The sequence below is a fragment of the Gouania willdenowi genome, chromosome 19 (assembly GCF_900634775.1).
Source record: "Gouania willdenowi chromosome 19, fGouWil2.1, whole genome shotgun sequence".
Lineage (NCBI taxonomy): Eukaryota > Metazoa > Chordata > Actinopteri > Blenniiformes > Gobiesocidae > Gouania > Gouania willdenowi.
This window is the reverse complement of record NC_041062.1, coordinates 21,156,424-21,180,986: the sequence shown is the minus strand read 5'-3', so window position 1 is coordinate 21,180,986 and position 24,563 is coordinate 21,156,424. Positions and strand designations below refer to the sequence as shown.

Here is a 24,563-nt window from a genome sequence, read left to right as displayed (position 1 = left end):
AGCAAGAGAGCTCTCGGAAACTCAAAAAGAATGTTTTAGCCCTCAACAAATTCGATTTTATCTAGATAAATCCAGACACGAACCTTATTAAACTCATAATAATTTCCAAACTTTACTCACCCTAAGGGTTAAACATGTTTTTTATTTAAAAAAAATAAAAGCAGAAATAGTGCCGGGAGAGTTGCGGCCAAGCGGAGGGACATGGCTGTGCTGCGGTGTGTGTGTATGCCTTGGGATCGGGCGGAGAAACACCAGCATGGATGGCGGTGCTGCGGTCACGCTGAGAGGACGCTCGCGCGGGTGGAGACGGCTCCACTGCTAACCTGGTCAGCCTTTGTCTGTTTACCAGCGCGGACAACAACATTTACCTGCTTTTCTTCACACCTTTGGATTCTCTAAAGCTGGTTTGATGTCGTAAATGAAAGGGCCGTGAAGGCGTCGTGGTTGGGAAGTTTTTCGAGGGGGGGTGGGGGGTCCGACCACATAGAGGGGCTATGGCAGTCGAAGCTCGGCCGGAGCTGGTCGGGAAGCGGTTCCTCTGTGTCAGCGGGGACAGGCCGCCTGAAATCGGAGACATTGGTTGTTTGTCCTGGAGGTCTGGGGTTATACGAGCCGTCAACCATCGTGACAACGACAACCCGGACCTGACGGTAAGGAAAAGCTCACATTTGGTTTGTGGCACGCCAAAGCAGATGAAGAAATGTGTGGTTGGTTGGTGGCTAGCAGCAGGCTTGGCTGGCGGAAATGAATGTGTGCTGACAGCTGTGAGTGTGTGAGCATTGTACGTATGAGTCCATGGTATAATCAGTGCGATGGATGCACATTATGATCAGGTTTGTCTACTACAGAGACAGGGACGTGGTCTAACTAGAGGCACAGTCCCAGGGTCATGGAAGGCAAACAGTGCGGATTCAGACGGTTTTCTGTCTGTCTGTCTGTCTGTCTGTCTGTTTGTCTGTCTGTCTGTCTGTCTGTCTGTTCGCGCACAAATATTTCAAGTTATATAATTTGTAAAGCATTTACAGAGATGAAAATAGGGTATTTTCGCAGTGACACTTTGCTCAGTGTTGAACAACAGTTGGTCACTGCTGTGTTCATGGACTTTTCTGTCATTCTTCACTGACATGTGCTGGAATTTCAAAGCGCTTTAATCTGCTGTGTGCTGCAAATCATCTGACGGAGGTGAGCTGTGCTCTCTACGTTTGCTCCCCACTAAAGCCCAGATTTAAACTAATCCCCATTTCTCCTTGTTCCTGGTTTCAGTCCACTTTATTTAAGCAAAGAGTGAAACACAAAGCTGCCAGTGTTTGTCGGCCATTCTCTTGTAGTATGGGTCTGTAAGCCTGCCAGGACTTGTAAAGCGCTAAATCAGGCTTTCTGCATAGTTTCTTTAAACATGTTTAAAGAATTTGCATGGTTGGAGAGAATTTGTTCACTCCTAAGAAGCTAACAGTCGTCCTCAGTGCGTTTTTGCATACAGCTCGATGGCCTAGTGCAGACAGTGACAGATGAATGTGTTTTTAACAGTTGGATTGGTTTTCATCATTGTAAACAGGGCATAATGTAGTACTATGGACAGCAAATAGCGAAATAATTTCTCACACTGGCCTGTTTGCCTTCATTCTCTTCACACACCTGACATAACCCTGCAGTTAACCCCACAGATACCATTTATAGTAATTTATTTTGGCAATTATTGTCATCAACCTTTCGTGTGTGACATCATTTGTAAGGCATGTGGTTGTTTTGGATGTGTTATTATTATTTGATCTAAAATCTAGGTCAATGAGGTCATTACACACAAGCTTTACCAAAAGTTTGGTTTTAGGATATCCGTCCTAGCTTCTGTCATAGCTTGTGGGTTTGTTAAATTTCGTCTCACGTTGAAAGTTTGTTTATGTTGAGCATTTGCTGCATTTGTCTATATCAGTATTGTAGACCAACTTCTTCCTAATAAAGTTACATGTGAAACTACAGCATTTAATATTGTTTTTCCTCTTTGAAAATGTAACAACAACTAGGTGATATTTTTTTGTTGACATGGCTCCCATTGGAGAAGTGATTTGATTCGAGATGTTGGAGCCCAGTCTCCCCAGGAAAGAGTTTAACTAGCATTAGTGATGGCTACCTAATTCAGTACTTTAAAGGTACTGACTGAATTAAAACTTATTTTCCTTCCATGTACCTCCTCCATCACAATTTTTCCAGAGGGGAAAAGAACAGGAGTACCTAGAGCTGGATTTGAATTTTTTTTTTTTTTAGTAAGAAGAAAACACTGCAATTATGCAATACAAACAGTTGGATGTTGTTTTGATATATCTGTAAAAGTCTATATGCTGAGAAATAAATACAATAAAAGAGATATTATTAAACAAAATAACATGTATTACTACAGAAACACACACAAAAGTACAGAACATTTGTATTGTTGAGTACCGATACTGCTACCCAGGTACTGGCCGGGTATCGGTTTAAATGTGAAAGGTTTCCATCCCTAAGTATTGTGTTAAAGACTGGGCTGATTGTTTCTAGAGTAGATGAAATCGTGTAACCCAAGCATACTGGGTCTTTTTTATGCCTCTAGACCTCTAGGCCAGTTTTACAAGACTGTTTTGAATTTGACATTAAAGTCTTTCCGTCTTTTGTAAAAACAGAAACAAATAATGCTTGCCAATCTGAAATCAGAACCAAATCATGTCATCATGGCGTTCTTTATATAATATTACATTTTCTGGCAACAATTGAGACTTTTGGACATTGATTACGTCTCCTGCAGTTAAAAAAGACATGCTCGCTTAGATGGCTGTAGCAGAGATGAAATGGTAGCGTGTGTTCGGGATGCTTGTCATGCTGTGTGATCAGCAGGAAGAACTTTGTGCAGTGCATTCGTGTAACGTTACGTAAAGCCGAACATGTTTGTAGGTCAGTAATAAAAGTTTAACTTTTTGTATGCAAACATGACGCAGCGCTAAGATCGGTTGATTTTAAGATGTCACTGAAAACTCATGTAATTTTTGAAGACCGTTAGTCATTTCTGATAGAATTTAAATAAAATTAGGCTTTACACCGATCTCATCGACTATATTGGATCAGCACATATTTTGCATATTATGCAATTAATATGATCGACTGTAATGTCTTAATTCGCTGATTAATTGTCACGATGAAACTTTCTGTGTATGCTCCCATTGCATTGTTTTATCGTCTACACCAAAGAGTTGTTTGCTTTACGTGACACAACTTTATTTCACTCACATTTGTGCACAAAGGTGAAAACCTATGCGCGCACTGCGAAAATGTCTCCCGGTTGGAGGGGAGCGGCTGGGCGCCAGGCTTCTTTCCCAGTCTATTGGCCCTGAAAGCAAGGGCAGCGTCTGCTGTTAGTGTGCGCACGCTTGTTAAAAGAGAGAGTCCTAGACCGGACACTTATGTCCGTTTCAGGGCGGTGGTGGACACAGAATTGTGTGCGCTCACAACATAAATACAGTCCGTTAAAAATCTAAGAAGAAGAGTGACGATGGAGGTACATAAAAAATCCACAAAGAGTGACGTGAACATTGGTGTCAGTGCGCGATCCTTTCACAGGGCTGATCTTGTCCGTCACTCTTCTTTGTTGACAATTCAAAGGTGCACAAAATGAAATCAAGTAATCAGAAAAAAAAGCACAGCAGCGCTATGACATTTGACCCTGATGCATCCCGTAGCAGCTCAGATGCTGCATTGTCTATAAGATGGGTGACAACGCACATGCTCAGTCAACTCATAAGTTGGTTGTATGTAGTGATGCACCGAGAAAACAACCTGCCTGAAACAATGCTCTTAACCCTTCCTGTTCTCTCAGGTGCTGCTCAAAGCTACATAACACTTACAGCCCACACCATTGAGACAATGATTGGGAAATGAAAAGCTACGTCCTCCAAACACGAGTGATAATTGAATCACACACAGCCCAAAACATTGGTGCAGTACTGAAAGAGGAGCTAATGAATGGAAAATCCAAAGTATAAAAAGGCCCTCTATGTATTATTTTACTTTGCTAATATATTATTTTGTTGGAAGAGCATCCCAAGGATGAAGATGGATAAAAATACAAGACCTAAAAGGAGTGTTTATGTGATTTTACTTATTCATGGTTGTGTGAAATCAAATAATGCAAAAATAATTGTAAAATCGCAATTCATTCTCAGCAGTAATTGTACAAAGAAAATCTGGAATCGTGACATTCCTAATGATTGATGATACATTTTGATATAGTAGTATCTTGTCGCATGATATATCCTTCCACCCATAGCAGATATATTATAAGTATTTTCCATTTAAAGGATTCTTTCAGCTTTCTTCTTCTTCTTTCTTGGTTATTAGCCTGTTGCAACCAACTTGAATAGGTGCATATTGCCACCTACTGTATATGTTTTATTTCATTACTTTTCTTCATTGAGCCTTGATGTTTTGAACCCTATTTGAGTGAATGTGTCAAATCAAGCTTTCTGTGCTCAGGCTGTAGGAGAAGGCACACTGAAAAATGGTCAGAGGGGCCCTAGGCATGAAATGGCATCCACGCCTCTGTCAGTATGCCCCAGGGCAGCTGTGGCTACATTGTAGCTTACCACCACTGGTTTGACTGAGTGACTAGTGTGAATGAATAATGGTTTCTGTAACATGCTTTGAGTGTCCTCAAACAAAGCGCTATATAAATCCAAGCCATTATTATTATTATTATTATGAAGAGTATAATTATAGTTTATATTACGGCTTTGTCGTTTGTTATAAAAAGGATACGTTTGGTGGCTCCAAAGTAGGGTTGGGCTTCGTTTTAATGATTCTGACTCCGATTCTCAATTTTGATTCCTGTTCTTAACCATTCTCGATTCCGATTCTTTGAGTTGTGCAGGTCAAAAGGTCACGGATTTCACACGATAATTTTTTAATTTGAAAAAGCCTTTAAACAGGCCATTTTTATTAATTCACTTAGTTGATAGTTTAATTTGGTTGCTGTACTGTAACTAGGGTATTCAATTACAAAGGTCCCCAACTGTAACTGTAAAAGTGAAACTTGCTGAAATAATACTACAAACAAGTCTAAAAAACAAAGAGCTACAGGTAGATGTGAAACAAACTCAAACAAACCCTGGAGCAGTCATGTGACAAATCAATCAACAGTTCTTGTTGACAAAGATTATTATTATTCTGGATACAGTGGAAACAGAAGCTATAAAAATAGTTATGTTTTGAACCTTGGAGTCTAAAGCAACAAAAAAAATCACCACTTTAAAAAGAAAATAGATTAATATAAGACCTCTTTACAGTTATTTGGGTCATTCTGCACTTGCGCGACTTGCGGCGATGACTCGCTGATGACATAATCCAAGATGGCAGCGGCCCAGACTCCAGCAAACACTATTTAATTAGAGCCTTTAAAGACATGGATATAATGAAGATTGGATGGACGGAAGCATAAACATGCAGAATTTCACACAGACTTTTTAAACACACACGGACCTCGGTAAATGGAACAAGCTTCACTGGACGGCAGGCACTAGGAATGCTGATTCAAAACTACAATCAAAATAAAGGTGAAAACATTTCTCATGTGTGGTCTTCTGTGTTATAGTCATAAACATGCAGACTTTCACATGGAAACACACACACGGACTTATTAAACACACACGGACCTCGGTAAATGGAACAGGCTTCATCGACTGGCAGGCACTACGACCCGGAGGCGGAGTAAATGCGCCCCCGTACTTCATGTACAGGCTGTAATATCACCAGTTATCTGTTGTTAGAGCTACTGTCTTTACCAGGTAACAACTATTTATTCCTAGTGATTGTCTTCCAGAGTTCCACTGGGCTTTTTACCGGTGATTAGTTCCTATCTCCCTTCCGCTCCACGGTCCAAACTGAAACCATAGCCAGACACACACACACACACACACTGCAGTCGCGTTCTGAATGCATCTTATACAAACCCTGCGTAAACAAACAGAGCAAGTCACGGAAACAAACTATTGCGGGCATTTAGGAATCGAAATGCAAACATCTTCGTAACGGTTCTGAAACCGGACATTAGGGACCGGTTCCTATTTGGAACCGGTTCTCGGTGCCCAACCCTACTGCAAAGCCGAAAAGTAAACGCGGATGTAGGCCAGCAGTTATAATTTTGTCCGCTGCAATAATCATTAAAATAAAAATATAGTGCTGCCACAAATGACTTAAAAATATTTAGAAATTCTCCAAAGTTAGAAAAATTGACATCTGTGGCAGCACTAATCAGTATTAGTTGCTCCAATGTAAATTTGATTTTATTGTTTTGTGATAGATATGTTTCTGTGTAAAAGCATTGATCCAGCTTTTCTACTGTCAGCAAAAATCAATGCATTTTTTTTACATGTGGCATTCTGTATTGTAGCATGCAATGTAGAGCACTCACTCAATGTTTATATTTCACAACATAACAAATTGGTTTGTTTACTTTTTGAAGCCAGTGATAATGGGTGGGATGATGAAAATTCAAAACATTTTTATGCAAACTCTCCCACAAACAGATCTGCATTCCAATTATTTTCTGTTTGATTAACACCAGCATCTACTGTTGCAGCATCTCTGTAAAGGCAGCAGGCTTTCAGGGTCCTGAGTGTTTAACCCAGCGCTTGTTAGCAGTCACTTGTAAGCAAGCTAGCAGCTTTAGAGAGAAGCCAAACAAAACTGCATTGGGTCACACCAAGCAGTCGTACGTAGGGGTGCATGATTGCAATTTTCTGTCCGATCACCGATTTTAAATTTTTTTGTTTTTATAACTGACAGCATACACCTTGAATGTTCCAGTCTTCTTACACATACACGTCACAAACGTTTCCACACTCACTGTGTTTATGGGTCATTTTGAATCATTAATAATTATGTTTCTGGGGGGTTTATTTGACGATTCCCTTTGGAGCATTGTTTCTGACAGAAGTGTTATTTTCGTCTATGGAGGCTGAAGTGTTTTGTTCATAACTAAAAAATGTATATTGCAGTATTTTTCAATACTGTCTAATAATTTTTTAGGTTAATTACTGCAGTGAATTGGATTAGAATGACCTATTTTAAAGTCATTAGGAGTGAATATTTTAAAAGCTTTAACGTCCTCACTAGTATTAAACAATGATCCACTAAACGATGCTGTTTACAACACGGTGGCACTCATTATTCCAGTAAGGAAAATAATATTAATTGCCTCGTATTTTGTTAACTTAAGATTGATTAATCAAATGAACTCTGGTTGGACGTGGGATTCACTGCTTTATTTCAATGTTTACGTTGTTTGTTAACGTAACTTTTCTTTATAATGGCTGTTGTTAATCACACACAGACGTAAAACGTCACCTCAGTGCTCACACAACCTAATGGGTGACAGACTTTGAGTCACATGGATCACACCATCCGGTTCTGCCGTGTAGAGCCACTAACCAGCGGCTAACCTCTGATTCGACAGCTGAAAGTGAGTTTTTGGACTTACTTGTATAATGCAACTGCAAAACAGTCCCCTGATAATGATCCCACCCAGCATTAGTGTCACCCTAAGCCTTCATTGCAAGTAAGGGTGCAACAATTAGTCGTCATTTTTGACAAAAATCGATAACAGAATTAGTCACAGACAAATGTAATTTTCGGCAATTGTCGGTTACGTCATCACCCGTCTTTTTCAAGCTGTGGATCATCTCGCCTTCTATATATCTTTGCTCAGAGCTGTATGCACGTTATGAATGTGATGATCGAGAGTTATATTGTCAAAAACATTCCCACTGGTAAGAATGTCATCCCACAATAGAAACTGTAAATTCCCATGTCGGAAATTAGAGCGGGACACGGGCCATTTGTCTCTCAATTTAGACAAGAATGCCCCTAAAAATCTTGTTCCACGGGCCAAAATTGCCTCTAAGGCTTTTGTCAACGACTTACTATTCTCTGGAGCGCTGTTACAGGGAGCTCCGCGCTGTCGACACCACACACACACACACACACATAATAACACAAATAAATTTTAGCATTAAACTAACCTCACTATTCATCTGTCCCGACTGTGAAAAGCAATATACAAAGTTGGCCCCATTAGACAGTAATGTAAATATTGTGATTATTACACCTAAATATTCTGTTATTACTGCTCTCATGAATTAAAGATTAAATCATCAAGTCTGATCTGGTTTATTTATAGAAAATCAAAGAGATATTTATCAACCATAACTTTATGTAACTCATTCTTAGATGTAAAATAAACAAGATTCAGCAGCAGTGATTTTTATTAAACAGTAAAAACACTATTGGAGTTATTTTAGCTTTTCATGTTTTTCAAAATATTTTTAGAAAATTATTTTATTTCAAAGGAGGAAATAAATTAATTGCATACAATAACATAAAAATAGAATGACCCACATGCATAAATTTATATTCATAAAATATATTTTGATTCAGCAGCTTTTGTAGCCTTGTTTAATATGTAAATGCTATTACTGTTGCAGATTTTAGTGTTGATGTATTCAATTACTTTTGTGCTTTGAAGGAACCTGTTTACAATTTAAGTTGGGAATTCTTTTATTTATTAATTGTTTTTATTTGTCGTAATTTGCCCCAAGCCAAATTTAAAAGATTGTTGCAACATAGAGGAAATTATTATACAATTTGTCATTCGATTAGTTGATTAATTGTTTCAATAATTGATGACTTGTCGACTATTAAAATAGTCGTTAGCCCTAAATGCAGGCATTAGGGGTATAAATCACCAGCTTCATCACGATACGATACGATGTCAGTGTGTTTGGATGGCGATACGATGTTTGCCGATATCACAAAATACGATACGATTTCGATTGGATTCACAAGCCTGCGATTGACATGATGTGATGTGATATGCCCATCTCACACAATCTTTTACTTGTATATCAACTCCCAAAAAAACAACTGAAATATAATTTGAGAATTTTATTTCTAAGGTCTTTCATGTATCAGACATTAAATAAACAGTATTAACATAATTCTGTAACATTTAACAAAGTGTTAGACTTTGAATTGTGTGAGTAATAAAAAGTATCTAGTCGTTTAATTAAAATTACCAAGGTGCAATATGTTTTTAATAATACAAAAATATGGCTTTAAAAACAGTTGATTTCACTGTAACAGTGTCACTAGCATGTAAATATTATTATTTTAACATTGACATATTAATGATGCCACACTGTTATATAACTAAGTATAAAAACTTATTTTTTACGAGCATATTAATAATTTTTGTAAAACAAAAATAATCACATTTATTTGTTTTGATTTGGTTTTAAAACAGAATTACCAAAGAACGAAGGGTACACAGATAATACTGCTACATATATGGTTTTGATCAAATTGTTTCTTCTTTAACTCACTCAGTGCCATTTCAAATCTAAACGCTCAGTGCCATTGACGAGATAACTCGCATTTGCGTTTTTTCACGGGGATTACTAGAAAACCCCCTGGCGGAGGTCCCTCATCAATATCTAAGCCGTTGGGTGTTGTAGTGACCAACCGTGCCCTGAAGATGGCAGCAGTGCACTTTTAGGTGAGAGATTAACCACTGACGCTACCTAGCGAAGGAGGAAGAAGCAGGAACGAGGGAGATTATGGCGCTATGGAGTGATATTGTGACGTATCCAGCAGCTCACAGCTCCACATACTTACACAGAACATGTATGGACATGAGTAGATTATTGATAATGTTGCGATGGTGAGATAAAACCATCAACTAACCGGGATAAACGGGTCATCGCTGCGTGTTGGGAGGAGGGGGGAGGAAGGGGGAGGGGGGTACAAATAACGTCCAGCCTGTGAGCCAGATAGCAAAATAATAGGTGACATGTAGGAGATAGCAGCGCACCTTTGGATAAGAAATCATCCATGCTCAGCAGAGCTAAGAGGGAGAGGAGGAAAGGCGTTTACAAGACAGAAAATGCCGCTACGTACGAGAGGTGACGTTCCCAGCAGCGCACAGCAGTGCACACTCGACCAGAGCAAGTGTGGAACTCATGGATAGTGTGGCGATGGTACGATAAAAAAAAACGGGGAACGCAGTGACACTCTGTATGTCTGGGAGGAAGAGGAAGTTGTGTGTGTGCAGACTGACGAGAGAGAAAGTTGGAGGAATGCCAAAATACAGTAAGAAATCCATTCAACTCTGACCCAGATAGCAAAATAATAATAATTTTGCCATCAAAAGCCCGGTCTGTGTTTTTTTTTTTTTTTTAATATAAGGAAACAATGTTCAGATGTTGAAGTTGTCACTAAAGCAAAAAAAGTTGCTTTAAAGTCACTGACAGGAGTTTTCTCAGCTTTTTGCTCTGAAACTGAAGATCTGAAAATGGCAGGCACTGAATGAGGTAATATTAAATATCTCAAGTGGACTTCCAGACATATTCAGTAGTCCTGTTTATTTACATGAACAGACGCTGTTTGTTGTGGGGAGTTAGTATAAATCATCAACCCATCCATTTACGAGCACGGACCGAATACTCAAAGTATCAGATCTCAGTTTGAGTGACTGTCCGAGATGTCGCGTATTAGAGTTGGGTTAGGGTCAGGCTTCAAGATATTATTTTTTTTATTTTAAAAAATATCTATTACATTAATGTATACACACAAAAACTTCTGTATTGTTGTGGTATAATTTCTAAAGTGATTTCTGCTAGTAGTGGGACGGGATATTGATGGCGTTGCGTTTTGTTGTTCAGCTGATTTTGCTCATTCCTCATTTGCTGCTGGAGCGCAGGGAACAAATATGATTGCATGCTTCAGTCAGGTCTGCGCTCCTCGCACGGGCCACCCGGTCTGGTCTGCAATGCTGTAATGGACTGCGTTCTATTATGCCTGGGATAAAAATTGATTTAAACGATTTATCGATTTTTGTTTATAAAACTTTTTATTTTTGCAAAATCGAGTTTAAAAAAAAAAAAAAAATCCCCACCACAGGCATGTTTAACGTTTTATTCGCACTATGCTGAGATGCTATGGGAAGAGTTCATCATTTTTTTAATTGTAATGTTAAATGTTATAAAATATGGAGTTATTTGATTTCTTAATCAGAAAATTTAAGCTACTGTGAAGTTGTTGTTGCACTTTTGCTTAAACCTGGGTTAAAGCTTGAAATTGTTGAATGACAGAGCCTCATTTACTTTTTATTTTGGATTTGTTCTATGCATTTTAACTATTGAGTCACAGCAATAAAGTTGCAGTTTTTATAATATATATGATGTCTGCAGTCATTTATAGTGTATTGAAAAAACAAAAATCGAATCGAAACTAAAATTTTTCTTTAAAAAAATTGGAATTTTTTTTTAGGGAAAATCACCCAGCCCACGGTTCTATGTTCTGGTTATGTTCCACTTGCGTGTATTCAGTGGTTAACTGATGTTGAGATTTCCCATGGCCGAGAAAGCATCATGGTTAAGTACAGCTTTCTCTGCCAATGTGTGTCTTTGTTTACATGTGTTCTGAGTGTTGATTGGCTGGGGAAAGGGTGGGCGTAAGCGGGGAAAAGACTGTTCCCACGGTAGTGTGAGTGTATGACGGTGTAAGTTGGTTCGTCTTTGTGTGTTTGATTGTTTATTTTTTGGCATCTTACTACGACCTCCATTAAAGCCTGTAAAACTGTGATAACTGCTTGAGTCACATCATTGCTATACCTTTTGGGCTGAGCTGTTGTGCGTGCGCCCCCATTTCCTAGTTACGTGAGGCACAGAACTACTAATCTCCCAGCAGCAATACGTTCGATATAATAATAATTTATGTCGGGCTTGCTTTGGGCTCGGGCCTACAATTTAAGTTAATGGGTCAGGCTCTAATTGGTCGGGCTTTATGCCCGCGGGCCCGGGTTGGGCTGGATTTTTTGGGCCCAATTCAACCTGTAATGTAAGATGATGATGTTTATCGATGTTTTCATTGTGCATCGATGTAATTGGATTGTTAATTAATTAATCAATCGATGTGGATTGATGTACTGTTACACCACTAATGGTAATAGATAAATAAATAGATGAAGCTTCAAGGCAGAGAAAATACAACAATCAGATTTTGTAATCGAGGTATTCAAGGAGCTTTAGGAGTCGTTGCAGCCCTAGAAATTAGCTTTGAATTAGTGACTTCATATGTGTTTGTCTATCAAGTTGTAACAAGCACATTGAGCTGCAGGCTTGAACATAGTGTGTTGTTGAGGCACCACAGTAACGGGATCCATAGTGCTAGTGGTTTGTTTTTTGTGCCTAAGGAAACAAAATGTAACCTGAAGCCTTGATAGGTTGGCTGGATTGTTTGGATTATGTACCCATCCCCCCAACAGATTCAGGCGCATGCCATAAGGACCCCTATAGGCAGGTTGGTTTCCCAGAAAACTCTGGGAAAACATTAGTCCATGCTAAGAAAATGCTGCTGAGTTTCTCTACAGGGAACCTCCTCGGGCTCAAACTAACTTAATTTATATTATAATACTGTGAAGTTCAATATTAGCTAGTTAATGAGTCACATTATTTTTATTTTTTATCCTTATTCCAGTTGTTGCTAATAGTTCAAAGCTCAGTAACGATAGAGTTTACATTCCATTTTATTTACACAGATATGTTCGTTTCATTGTTGGAAGTCCTTTCAACCTCACTCCTCCCCAGGTGCTGCACTGTGGCTGATCCTCAGGGAGGGGTTAAAAGCGGAATACACATTTCCTTTATGATATATGACAATCTAGGTGATCTATCACTAGTTTAATCTTAAACAACCCAAATAATGTTTTATCATAAAACTCTCCAGCGGGATATTACTCACTTGATATTATCCTTAATACTTCATGCAACCACTGAATGTGAATAGATGGTTGTGTGCATGTCAGCATCCAAAAATATACTCAACCCACATGTCAGATTGTTTTGGGGTGGTGGCGTAACGGTTAAGGAAGCAGGCTTATTATCGGTGGGCCACCAGTTCTAATCCAACCTGGGTCATCACTGTGGAATGTTGAGCCTTAACCCTAACTGCTCATGGTATACGTTGTTATAGATAAGTGTCTGCTAAAGGATATTGTAATCTTCTAGTCAATTTGCATTTCTTACACACCTTTGTGAAACGTGATTATTACTTATTTAATTTTCTTGTTATAATATCATTGTATTTAGTAAAATTTCCACATTTTCTAAAACAGAGAGAAAAGAAAAATCGAGGCAAGATGCTATAGTTTAGAAAGTGTGTTGGGTGGTGACTGCTAAGAATGTGCAATATGTTATTGTTGACGATATATTGTCAAAAACCTTCTTATCGGTATGAATATGTCATCCCACGATAGAAACGATAAAGACTTCTCAACAAAATCCTCAATGAGCTGCATAAGTCCCACAAGAAACTAAACATTTTGCTATCCACAGTAAAAGCAGCTTTAAAAGCATAAAACCTACAACATCAGCTCTCATAGTACTTGTGGAATTTGGGTTTTTAAATAAACGGTGGATGGATAAAAGAACAATGAATTATTAAAGCATGCCAGGGCAAGTAAGTGCAGAGGCAAATGTGCAGCTACTCATCATCAGTGCTGTCATCCGTCTCAGGATTTTAAACTTTAAAGTTCTTTTGTAAGAAAAGGAGCTGGTCAACATGCTTTGCAGTGCAGTTACTGTGTCTCCTGCTGTAGAGAACGTTCTCTCTCCTCGGAGACACTCTACACAGATGCCTGTTGGCCAACTTTAAAATCATAGGATACAGCACTTAATTTCTTTCAAACGCTAGCTTTTAATCCAGATGAGTGAATCTCACGCTCAGTAACTGTAGTGGAAGCTATCACAGTCTTCACCTGGTCTGTTCCTTCAGGTGTCCGAGCGGCATCCGCAACTTGAACTTTGGTTTCGCGAGCATCTGTTGTGTTCCTGTCATTTAGTTTGAAGAAAAACGATAGTTTTCTAACATTTATGAATCGTTAATGAATCGTCACGTCGCTTCACAATGAATTTAACAATCGATGTATTTGCACACTTCTAGTTGTATTGGAGGATTAAAGGTTCTTTTCCACCTCCATCTGTTTTGGTGCTTTTATCTAGGGCTGGGCGATATAGACCAAAACCTCAAAATGCTGATATATAACATAAATCTCGATAATTTAAATTCAAATAAAGTCTGACCAGAAAAACAATTCAGGGTTTAATGTACTGGATCAAAATGTCACACAAGCACATTTACAAACAGCTACACAAAACTTGCCTCTTTGGGCTTTTCCTCCTCTAAGGGACAGCATGTGTGAGTGGGTTCTGTAGTGTGACTTGTTTAGGGGGAGGTCTGGGTAAGAACACACTCAGTAATCCATCAAACTGTGCTTTTCATGCTCTTCTGAGAAGTACTGAACTACAGCGACTCTTAAAACAAGTATTTTGATACAAACAAAAAAGCTATAATATACCAAACACAATATATCTTGAGTCTTGATATATCGCCCAGCCCTATATATCTCCCAGCACTACTTCCACCACTCAAATTTCAGCCCAAGGGGGCAGGTCAACTCTCCCCTGTACTTGCCAACTACAGTCCAGGAAAAAGTCATCAGTTGCCAGATTGGAATTAAATATAAATTCAAACCTGCAACTGATGACTAGGTGGGACTTATTTGTTTTTCCTTGCAAAATATTACAAATCTATGTATATTAAAGTGCAACAACTAGTCTAACCATGTTCATGTTTGAAGTTAGCTGAGCTTTGTTAAACAGTAAACAGTAGAATGAGAAACCAGCTGTGGCAGAATGTCTGTGTTAAAGTGTTCTTCAGTGTCTTTGACTTCTGTTATATCCATCAACATTAAGGACAGCCAGTGTGTTTTGGCTGCTGTGATGAAATCCCCTTTGAGCAGGTCTAAATGTTCTTATGCCCTTTCCACAGAGCTGTACTTTAGTATTTTCTAAACGGTGCTAATATAAACTCCAGCCTGAGCATTTAACTGAATTGTTTTCCCAAAGCATGCGAGTAAAGCTTTCATGGTGTTACTTGCAATGAGGAAGTTATGCTTGTTCAATGTGAAAAAAACATTTGTTTTGGAGAGGTCAGCTGTTGCGCTCGTGTGTCCATTTGTTAGGAGCGCTGCCTTTAAATGAAGAATGAGATGTCAATGTCAGGTGACCTGCTGTTCTCACACTGGCTGACCCACTGATGCTGTCCTCTCATTCATTTGATCAACATGATGGCTTTCTAGCAGCAGTGCACAGCCAAACAGAGCCGACAGTGTCTGCAGCTGAATATCAAACAAGATGAGAACATTTTGTTCCCTTAAAGAAATGGAGACGGCAGCATCTGAATACCAATAGAACCATTCATTCATCCAAGTGGACATGTTTAAATATTGAAATGTTTTACTTAAGATTTCTCGTATCTACAGCAAAATGGAGTTCTTGATTGAAAACATACATTCTATTTATATTTTTCACTTATTGGTTTGGATTAATTTCAAAACCAAAGTTTAAAATATTTTGTTCAGCACATGTACAGGCATGAATCAGACACATCAATATGTTTAAATAAATACACAAAAATAAATATTTATAGTAGAGGATAATGGAGACCAGCAGGAGGGAGTGGGTTACGAGACATCAAAGGACTGATATAAAAACAAAATCTCTATTGAAAAATGATTATTATTACGGTATGGGTCTAAGTCCAAAGCAGTTTTAGCAATTCTTAGTGGCACTTTGTCCAGCCGCAGCACGACTGGGGGATCTATTTAACACAGCGGACTCATCAAAGGGTAACCGCAGGTCAGGTCTATATTTTTCTTTGCAAAACACTTATTTGGGTCTAATATTATACGTTTTTTGTTTAATTTCAAATAAAACTAAAGCGACTATAAGTAAAGAGACAAAATCACCTGTGCCTTCTTCTAATTTTAAATATTTCATAATAAGTAATAATAAAGACATAGAAACTATTAACACTATACAGTATTAACTCTAAGCAGTATTAGTTATAAAATACAATAATGTTCTCTTATTTTGCTTCATATTTAAGGAAATTGTATTTGTTTTGTCTTTACTTTTGAACCAAAATACTAAATCATAAAATGTTATTGTTTGTTGTTGAAATTGTTTGTTGAAACACTGTAGTTGTATTTATTTAAGCAGTTTGGCTTATTAGGCCATTATTGAAGTGATGCCCATTTAAACAGTTACAGTATGTGAGTTTATTTCTTTCAATTCTTCTATGTTTTGTGGAATAAGTACGAGAAGCATAAAGACTACTAAACGTGTGATTTCTCTTTCATGATTAATCGATTTAAAAATAGATAAATTAATGGATTACATAACGGTTTACTGCAGCCCTAGTTTATAGTCTAACATAGTTCATTTTATTGTTTTTATGATAAGGCCCTTGTAATGAGAAACATTGTTTTTTTTTTTTTTTAATCTGACTATTAATACTAAGGTTAAGTTACACTTTGCTTGTGTGCAGGCTAAATGTTGCAGCTCCTTTACATTCTTCTCAAATTTCTCTAAAATTTTCCTCACTTTTTGAGGCTATTTGTTAGTTATCCTCCCATTAAGTTTTCAGTACATGAATTATTATCATGACATGACAGTAATTTTTGACCAAAGCATCTAATTAAACAAGTTCTGATGAACTACGGCTGGGCCCGCAGAATGTCTCCACGCCGAATAGCACGTACCACGATTCTGAGAATTCAGTCAAATGACCCGGTTCCACCGAGTAAAACAAATCAAATTGTGCGACGTAAAATCGTAATCTATGTTGAATTGCCTTTTAAAATTATGTATCACATGACTACGTATGTTCCGATAAATTTAGAGATTACCGGAAAAGGGGGTGGGCTCCTGTCCCCCCCCTTTCAAAAAGGTCTCAGAGAGGCTCTTCACATCCACTCATTTAATATCCATGTCAATTTACAGCTTGAATCAACGAGCATTGACTAAGGAGTAGTCATTTAAAATTGGGGCCCCTGGCGCCCCCGTGGCACATATGGAGTAATGGGCCCCATTTATATATTGGTATGTGCCAATGATTCGGTACCACCAAATCTAAAATCGGGCTCCGAGCGTCAATGCGTACATATCCATAGATTATACCTACCAAATTTCAGCCCGAGTAGCAGTTTTAACTACTGTACACAACAACAACAAGAAGAGTAACAACAAAGTGAGTGACGTTTTGAGTCCAGTAGCTCGGCCTAAAAAACATGGCTATCTAAGATGCAAGTTACATATCTACCTGTTCTAAAATAAACATCAGTTATCCTTTATGACTAGGAGTGGGAACCTCTGGGTACCTCACGATACGATACACGAAACAAAGCTCACAATAACGATTATCTCACGATATGACGATACTGCTATTATCGGTATATTGGTCTGATATTAATCTACGATAATCTGACATAACAAGAAAAAATGAAGATTCAGTGAAAAAATAAAATTTAATTTTATATTTCTCTAAATAAGTGTCAACATACCAATGTAAACTAATAACTATTTCCAATAGTGCTTTCTGTAAACAAAAAATAGGGTCTTTCTTACCAGTGACACCATTATAGTGCAATATTCCAGTAAACAATATATTGGTTCCTTCAACAAACAGTGACACCATTATTGTGAAGACGTACCTGCACATTTTAGTGAAAAAGCAGAAAAAGTTTTGAAAGAAAAAAAATAAATAAATAAAAAAAAAAGATACTTAGCGCGAGCATATCGATTGTGCGAAAACATATCGCGATATAGCACTGTATCGAGATATTGTCACACTCCTATTTATGACAGAAGTAGACATAATAAAAAATCACAATTTTTTTTTGCCTTTTGGGTTGTTAGTTTACTGTAAAAACATTAATGCCCTGTCATTGCGTTTGTAGTGGTGCACTTCTAGAAGTCTGTGAGTGACAATAGGCATCCTGTCAGTTCTGGTGCTGTCTGTATGTCTGTCTTTGTGTTGGTGAAAGTGAGTGGTTTATATTTTGGTTAAATTACTTTGATTTGGGTGAACCGTCTGCAGAAGTGCCTATACTTCCTACAACATGTAAGGGTCATGTGAGCGCACTGCAGTCTGGGTCGTGACACCATACAATCAAATGAAGCACTCAAGGAAGCAATTGTAAACGTATAAACATTGATTAGTTTATAAGTTCTGTAACATACACTCTGCTAACGATTGTACTAAAAAGACCACACAAATAACGGATGAAAAACACTGTTCAGCATTTTGTTCATAAAATATAATGCTGTACATCTGCTTTGTAATTTGTCATAAAGATACTCAAAGGCATCATTTAATATATTTAGAAATAATTAGTTTTTACCGATGAAATTAGGGTTAAATATGGGTTATTTGGTCATCAGTTTTAGAAAGTTCAAGTAGAAAAATATTGATTATTGTGTTGGTGGGATTTTTTAAAAAAATCTGTTCATTCCTACTATGTACCATTACCCCTCAAATTTTATTTTAATTTACCTGCACCATTTTTGACCTTTATTTCCCCTGGTTAATTTCTTATTTATTAATTAGTTTTTTTTCCCCTACCCCTGTTGTTATGATTGATGTTCCCCCAGCACTATGTGCCATTCACATTTTCTTGAATTGAATGGTTTGACTTATCCAAACCATCTTACATAGAATGTTTTAAACAAGCTCAATCTCAGACTTTGATTGCTGCTTTGCACTAAATTACACGTAACAGGGTATATTAGTCATATGATTGCTTTTTTCGTCCATCAGCTAAGTCTACAAGTCAACAAATACAGGTCTAAACGGGTCAAATATTGTAAACTATAAAGAGGCATAAAAACAACAGAATGGTTTACTGTTTATTTAATCTCACTTCAATTTGTTTTGTGCTTGGCTGAACTGTTACACGAATCACATTGTAGCAGGGAAATGTTCGAATGGTGTTGAAAAGATGGAGATTCCACTAAAATGACAAACAAACCAGAAGAGAGAGGGGTCAAGTGAGGTGTTTTAGATGGAGAAAGTGTAAGAAAGTATGACCATTTAGATTGAGAAGGGGTGCTCACGTTAGCATGTCAGGGATGAGAGAGATCAGCACATGCAGACTGAGCAGAAAAAGAATAAAAACAAAAGATAAAATGGAAGAAACCAGACAGTAGAAGAGAGAAAGCGAGAGAGTGAAAGAAGGAAGAATGAGGACAACTGGGAGAGAGGGAAAATGAGAGAGCTTTCTCTCTGCTTTGTCTGGCCTCTCTCCCATAGCAACAGCGGCTTAGCCACGTGAACAGCAGTTCCTTTGAGTTCACCCTGTGCACATAGATTAACTCCTTCTGCACCACAGTAGTTATGCAGCAGCAGCAGCAGCAGTGTGGCACTGTGCCACTATTGCTCTCTTTAAATACAACTGTGTGAGTTTTTAAAGCAGTTGTTCCCTGACATCTGTTTAGGATCTTTAAAGAACAATTTCTGATGTGTGCACAGTAAAACAGTGATTTAATGGAACATTTCTTTTTTTGCTTAAAGCTGCAGTCTGTTGGGTTGTGTCCTCATCTACAATCCTATTTCATTATGAACAGGGGTGCACATAAGAGGTGTGAGGTGTGTAAAATAACAAATGTTAGAACATGCATTTGCTCACCTAACATTTGAAGATGGGCAGTATTTATTTTCTATGCTTTACACCAGGGATGGGGAACCCTAGCCCTCGAGGGCCTGATTCCTGAGACCTTTAGATGTGTCCCTGCTCCAACACACCTGGTTGAAACAATGTGTTGTCATCAAGCAACGATAACGAGCCATTCATTTGATTCAGGTGTGTTGGAGCAGGGACACATCTAAAAGTCTCAAGAATCAGGCCCTCGAGGACTAGAGTTCCCTACCCCTGCTTTACACCGATCAGTTATATCTGATCGACCGATATTTAGCATTTCATGGGGATTTTCTGTTATTTTTTCCTTTTCTAATTAATACCGTTGTAATAATTGTTGCACACATGGAGACAAAAGGGACTTCCAAGTTTGCACGGGTTGTTTTAACTTTTTTTTTAATTTGAATAACCTGGAAACACATTCATCAGCCACTTCGTCTATCTAATACAGGCGATCTGCTGGGATGCTCCCCTCTTTACCTGGGGACCCTGAGGACACCTGCTGTTGTTTTAGTGTTTTATCTGAGGTACTCCCTTATACTTTCTTTTCACTTTTGCACAAAACAAAACACATCTTGCACATGATGTGGCTTTGCTTTATATAAGAGAATTTGACTTGCCACTTGTTTTTTGCTGCGTTTTTCCTGCCGTGCTTCAAGACCACCAGCAACAACTTTCCTCGTGTTGGCCTGCAGGCTAGCTTTGGCTTAGAGAGGGGCAGGGTGGAGGGGAGGAGCTTGCATGTGCGTGGATTAAACAACTCAAAGTTAGTATTAATAACGTGTGTGCCAAACTTTATTATTTGTAGATGTTCAAAATAGTGGGTTTGTTTTATGTCGCGAATAAAATGTGAAAAAAAGTAATAGTAATATATATTTTTTTATATATATATTAATTTTATGTAATTTTTGTAATCGTTGGATGTAATCGAAATTGTAATTTAATTTTGATTAATTGAGCAGCCCTACAAGGAGGACAGTGGCAGCTTGACACCCTTTTTGTTGTGCTTTGTTTATAATGTTCCCTGTGTAAATGTGCGTTTGGGGTGCAGAATGTTAGAGATTGTTACCAGCAGCTTTAAGCATTACTTTGGTGCACGTCTGCATCTTCTACCATTTCTGAAATAGTGGAAGATGGTCAGAGGGACAATATAACTGTTGAAAGCACTGAAAAGCTGTCATTTTATTTAGTTTTCATTAATTTCATTTGAAGGCTTCATAAAAGGTCAAGTTTAAAGAGCATACTTTTAATTGTGCGGTTTCTATTTATTTTCAATTAAAATTAAAGAGAAAATGTAATGCTATTTATATTCAAGCATCCCCCCACTTTGTTCCATTTAGTAGGTCGTTACAGTAAACTATTTTAAAAAGGGAGCACCACCACCAAGCAACAAGCCTAGATGCTCCTCTGAGCAACGGGCAAAGAAAATGATTCCTCTGTTAATTGTGTTTACAGTGAAATCACCCCAATCCCCTCCCAAGTGTTGTCCACATTGGCTGATTTGGTTTCAAAGAAGGAAATGTACAATTTTATATTAAAGCGACTCATTTTGTTATTTCTTTACGGTAATTAAGTAACTTTTTTTGCTGTCTCATTTGTAAGTCTTTCCTTCTATTCTAAGAAACATTAAAGCTTTGTTTGTTTCCTTTGGTATTTCTGCCCACTCTGAGTCAAAGTAATTCAGTTTGTTTTGTAGGTTTCCATAATGGAAAGTTAAGGAAAGAGCAAAACAAAGGGACATTCCTTTGCCTTAAAACAATCATTTGCAAATGGAGAGGGAGAAAAATGCAACTTAGAGGTTCAGAAGTAAACACAAGTACTTGTTATTGTGTACAAGAATTGACTAATTGTTAGATTGAGTTGAGTAAATGACACTTGACAGACCTGATGACACATTCCTCTAATTTATTTTGTTAATGTCTATTATGGTGTATCACAAGCACAGCTGATCATTATTTCCCCGTTTCTGATGCTTTTCAGTTACAGCAGCTGTCGTAATAAAAAGTCTGTAGAGCTGATGATCTTGCTGATAAACTACAGACTGGATTAGGTCATCCCTGCTTGGAAAGTGATTTATGATTTATCATTATTATTGTACAGATAAAAGTAATAATATCGGGTCGGAGACTGTGATGTCTATTTGAGAGAGTGCTTTGAGGCCACAGTCCAATACTACACAACATAACTGAAGCTTTGAGCGATTGGCTTTCGTCTATCAATTCAACAGTTTGGCAGTAAAAAAAAAAATATGGGCCGAGTGAAGGAATTTGAAAAAGTAACTCAATTAATCCTTGGAGAAATCTCCATGCTATAAAATACTGGGAGTTGTTTTGCAGCAGCATATAACGGGATCATGCAACCATGCAGTTAAAAAAATAGGCAGTTGGTCGTAAAACGGGTTGACTAAACTTTAATGGTTGAAGTCGATTATATCGACTAATCACTGCAAAACTAATAATAAGCTTGATGTAGGTTTATTTTCTCTGCAAAACACATCGACTACAAACTACATACTTGTAACTAATATATATGTCAAAAGTAATGATGTTGGCGTGTAAATGTTACCCATGTACATGTCAATAGCAGTCGTTTATTGGTTTGTTTTTGTGTGACGTAATAATTTAACAGCAGCGTAAGCTTTAATTAAATGTAAATGCAATATATGTATAACGCAACATATCAAATAAGAACATTTTTAAATGATCCACGTCTCGTGAAATACACAATCTGCACCGCGTTTGAACCTGCCCCAAGTTGTGATGATGCACACTCGCATGCACGAGTGAGACGATGACTGCTTGAAAAAGAACCTGTGATCGTCTGGATATACTTTTGGCTCTGAATTGATAGTTTTATGCAAACTGTGCGACACAAAACTTCCATAATATAATTCAACAAGGTTGAAGCAGAATTCTGTTGATAAGCACCGTGATGTCATCTGCGTGCTTCAAAACACTACTGTGTCTGCATAATTAAGTGGTCAAAGCTTCACTATTTTGAATTTAGTAATAAATTAGTTAAAAGCAAGGCCGTATAGTAGCGTGTGACGCATTGACGCAATCAAACAATGTGCAGTGTTTTAGAGTCGGAAAAGTGTGTGCGCTTTGCTGCAGGAGCAGCAGCAATAGCTCCTCCTTTCCACACACAAACACAACCAGACACTCTCCTTTTCCGCTTACCGCTCTCTCCATCACCGTATAAAAGTTGGAAGCCGTCCATTTCTACAACAGAGTCTGTTGTTAGCGCTGTGAGCCACGAATCTGTAAACATCCCCATCGTTTCCTCCTTACACTACTGTACCTTTAGCACGGAGTGCAAACAGCTGATGTGTGTAAACAGTGGGTCAGTGGCTCCAAGCAGTGACTCCCAACACGATCGCCAGCAGAAAAAATAGTGCAGTATGGGCATCCAGTAGTGCAGTTTGCATTTACATATAAGGCAATAAAGTATAATATATATTCTATATTAAACCGCCATGTTGTTTTAGCTGTTAGATAGTTGGAGAGGGAAGAGCTTACATTCTAGGAGGCGTGTTAGGTGACGTCATCTACCAACTTTAGAAAATCCAACTCACTCGTTTGGAGCGGACTTTTTACGAAATGTGGAATAACAAGGGAGGGAGGAAACAGAACTTTTTCAACTTAGTCCCACTGAAGGAGGCTAAAGGGATGTATATCACTGTAGCAAAACCATAATAAAGTGATTTTTTTTTCATCATACCTCCCCTTCAATGCACTTTAGTTTTTTTTGGAATGCATTTTTTGTTTTATTTAAAGGCCTAATATAAATGAAAAACTTTGTTGTGCTTTTTTTGAAAAGCTAAGTCTACTGGAATATCTAAAAAATGTCAGAATATTCAATAAACATTTACTCTTTACTATTATGAAAAAAGGGAAAAACTTAACTGCATTCAATATTTGGTAGTCGGCCAAGTGTTTATATTTTATTCGGCTTCGGCCACAAATTTTCATTTCGGTGCATTTTTTTGTTGCCTTTGAATAGTTCCCATCGTTTATTGTGATTTATACTACTACTACTTTGTTCTGGCTACTGGACAGTAAAATGTCAATGTTTGTTGTTCAGTGCTTTAAACTAAATAATTGTGGAAATGTGACATATTAATCCCAGTGCTCATTGGTTTGTTGTCAGTGTGTGTTTATCCCTTGATGTTAAACTGCTCATCTGTTTTACACTGTGCACATTTCTCTAATATTTCTACTGATAACTCCGCGGAGGATGGTTAATATTCTTAACGACAATGTTTTGACATTGTAGAATATTTTGTTGAGGTTGGCCGATATATCGGACGGATATATGGATTTCAAAAAAAGAAAAATGTATTTAGCACTTTAGAGTAGCCATCAAAGGAAAAAAGAAAAAACATAAGAAATATCCATTTGGATGTATGAATATACAAACAAAAGTAATAATAGCATGTGCATGAAAGAGGTAGAAGCCAATAGACTTACTTGTCCTGTACTTTTTGTTTTACTTGTTTGTGGACGGGTATATTTAAAGTTCAATAAATATTAAGAGTTTTATTGGTGTATTTAATTTTATTTCTTATTTATACATTTATATTATGAGTGTTTCAATTGTCTTTCCTAATCAGTATGCTTTAAAAAAAAAAAAAAAAAAAGGATATCGGCCTCAAATATCAGCTTTAGATACAGTATTAGCCATCGGCTGAATATTTTCCTTAAAAATTGGTTTCTGCATCGACCTTTGAAAATCCCATATCGGTCGACCACTAATATTTTTCTTAAATTTAACTGTTTTGGAAAAACTGGTGTATTCAATAAGGAAACATCAGTGAAGTTGATAAGAAAAAGAGTCTGCTTGCAACATCCCGAGTCGAAAACAGAAATGCGCTTATAAGTTTTTGTCAATTTAATTGCTTATAGAAATAAAGCAACTATGAGTAAATAAACGTGTTTTGTCTTGAGCTGCC

The 24,563-nt window shown here is 37.7% G+C and overlaps 1 protein-coding gene across 1 annotated transcript in view; it reads left to right on the top strand.

The window, feature by feature from the left end:
• Positions 1-279: 279 nt before the first annotated feature.
• The window catches only part of jmjd1cb (jumonji domain containing 1Cb), a 144,986-nt gene continuing 120,702 nt past the window's right edge, over positions 280-24,563 (top strand). Inside the window, exon 1 of the mRNA XM_028475532.1 lies at positions 280-650. Within this exon, the coding sequence (XP_028331333.1) occupies positions 495-650 (156 nt within the window). The 5' untranslated portion in view covers positions 280-494. The remainder of the gene's footprint in view (positions 651-24,563) is intronic.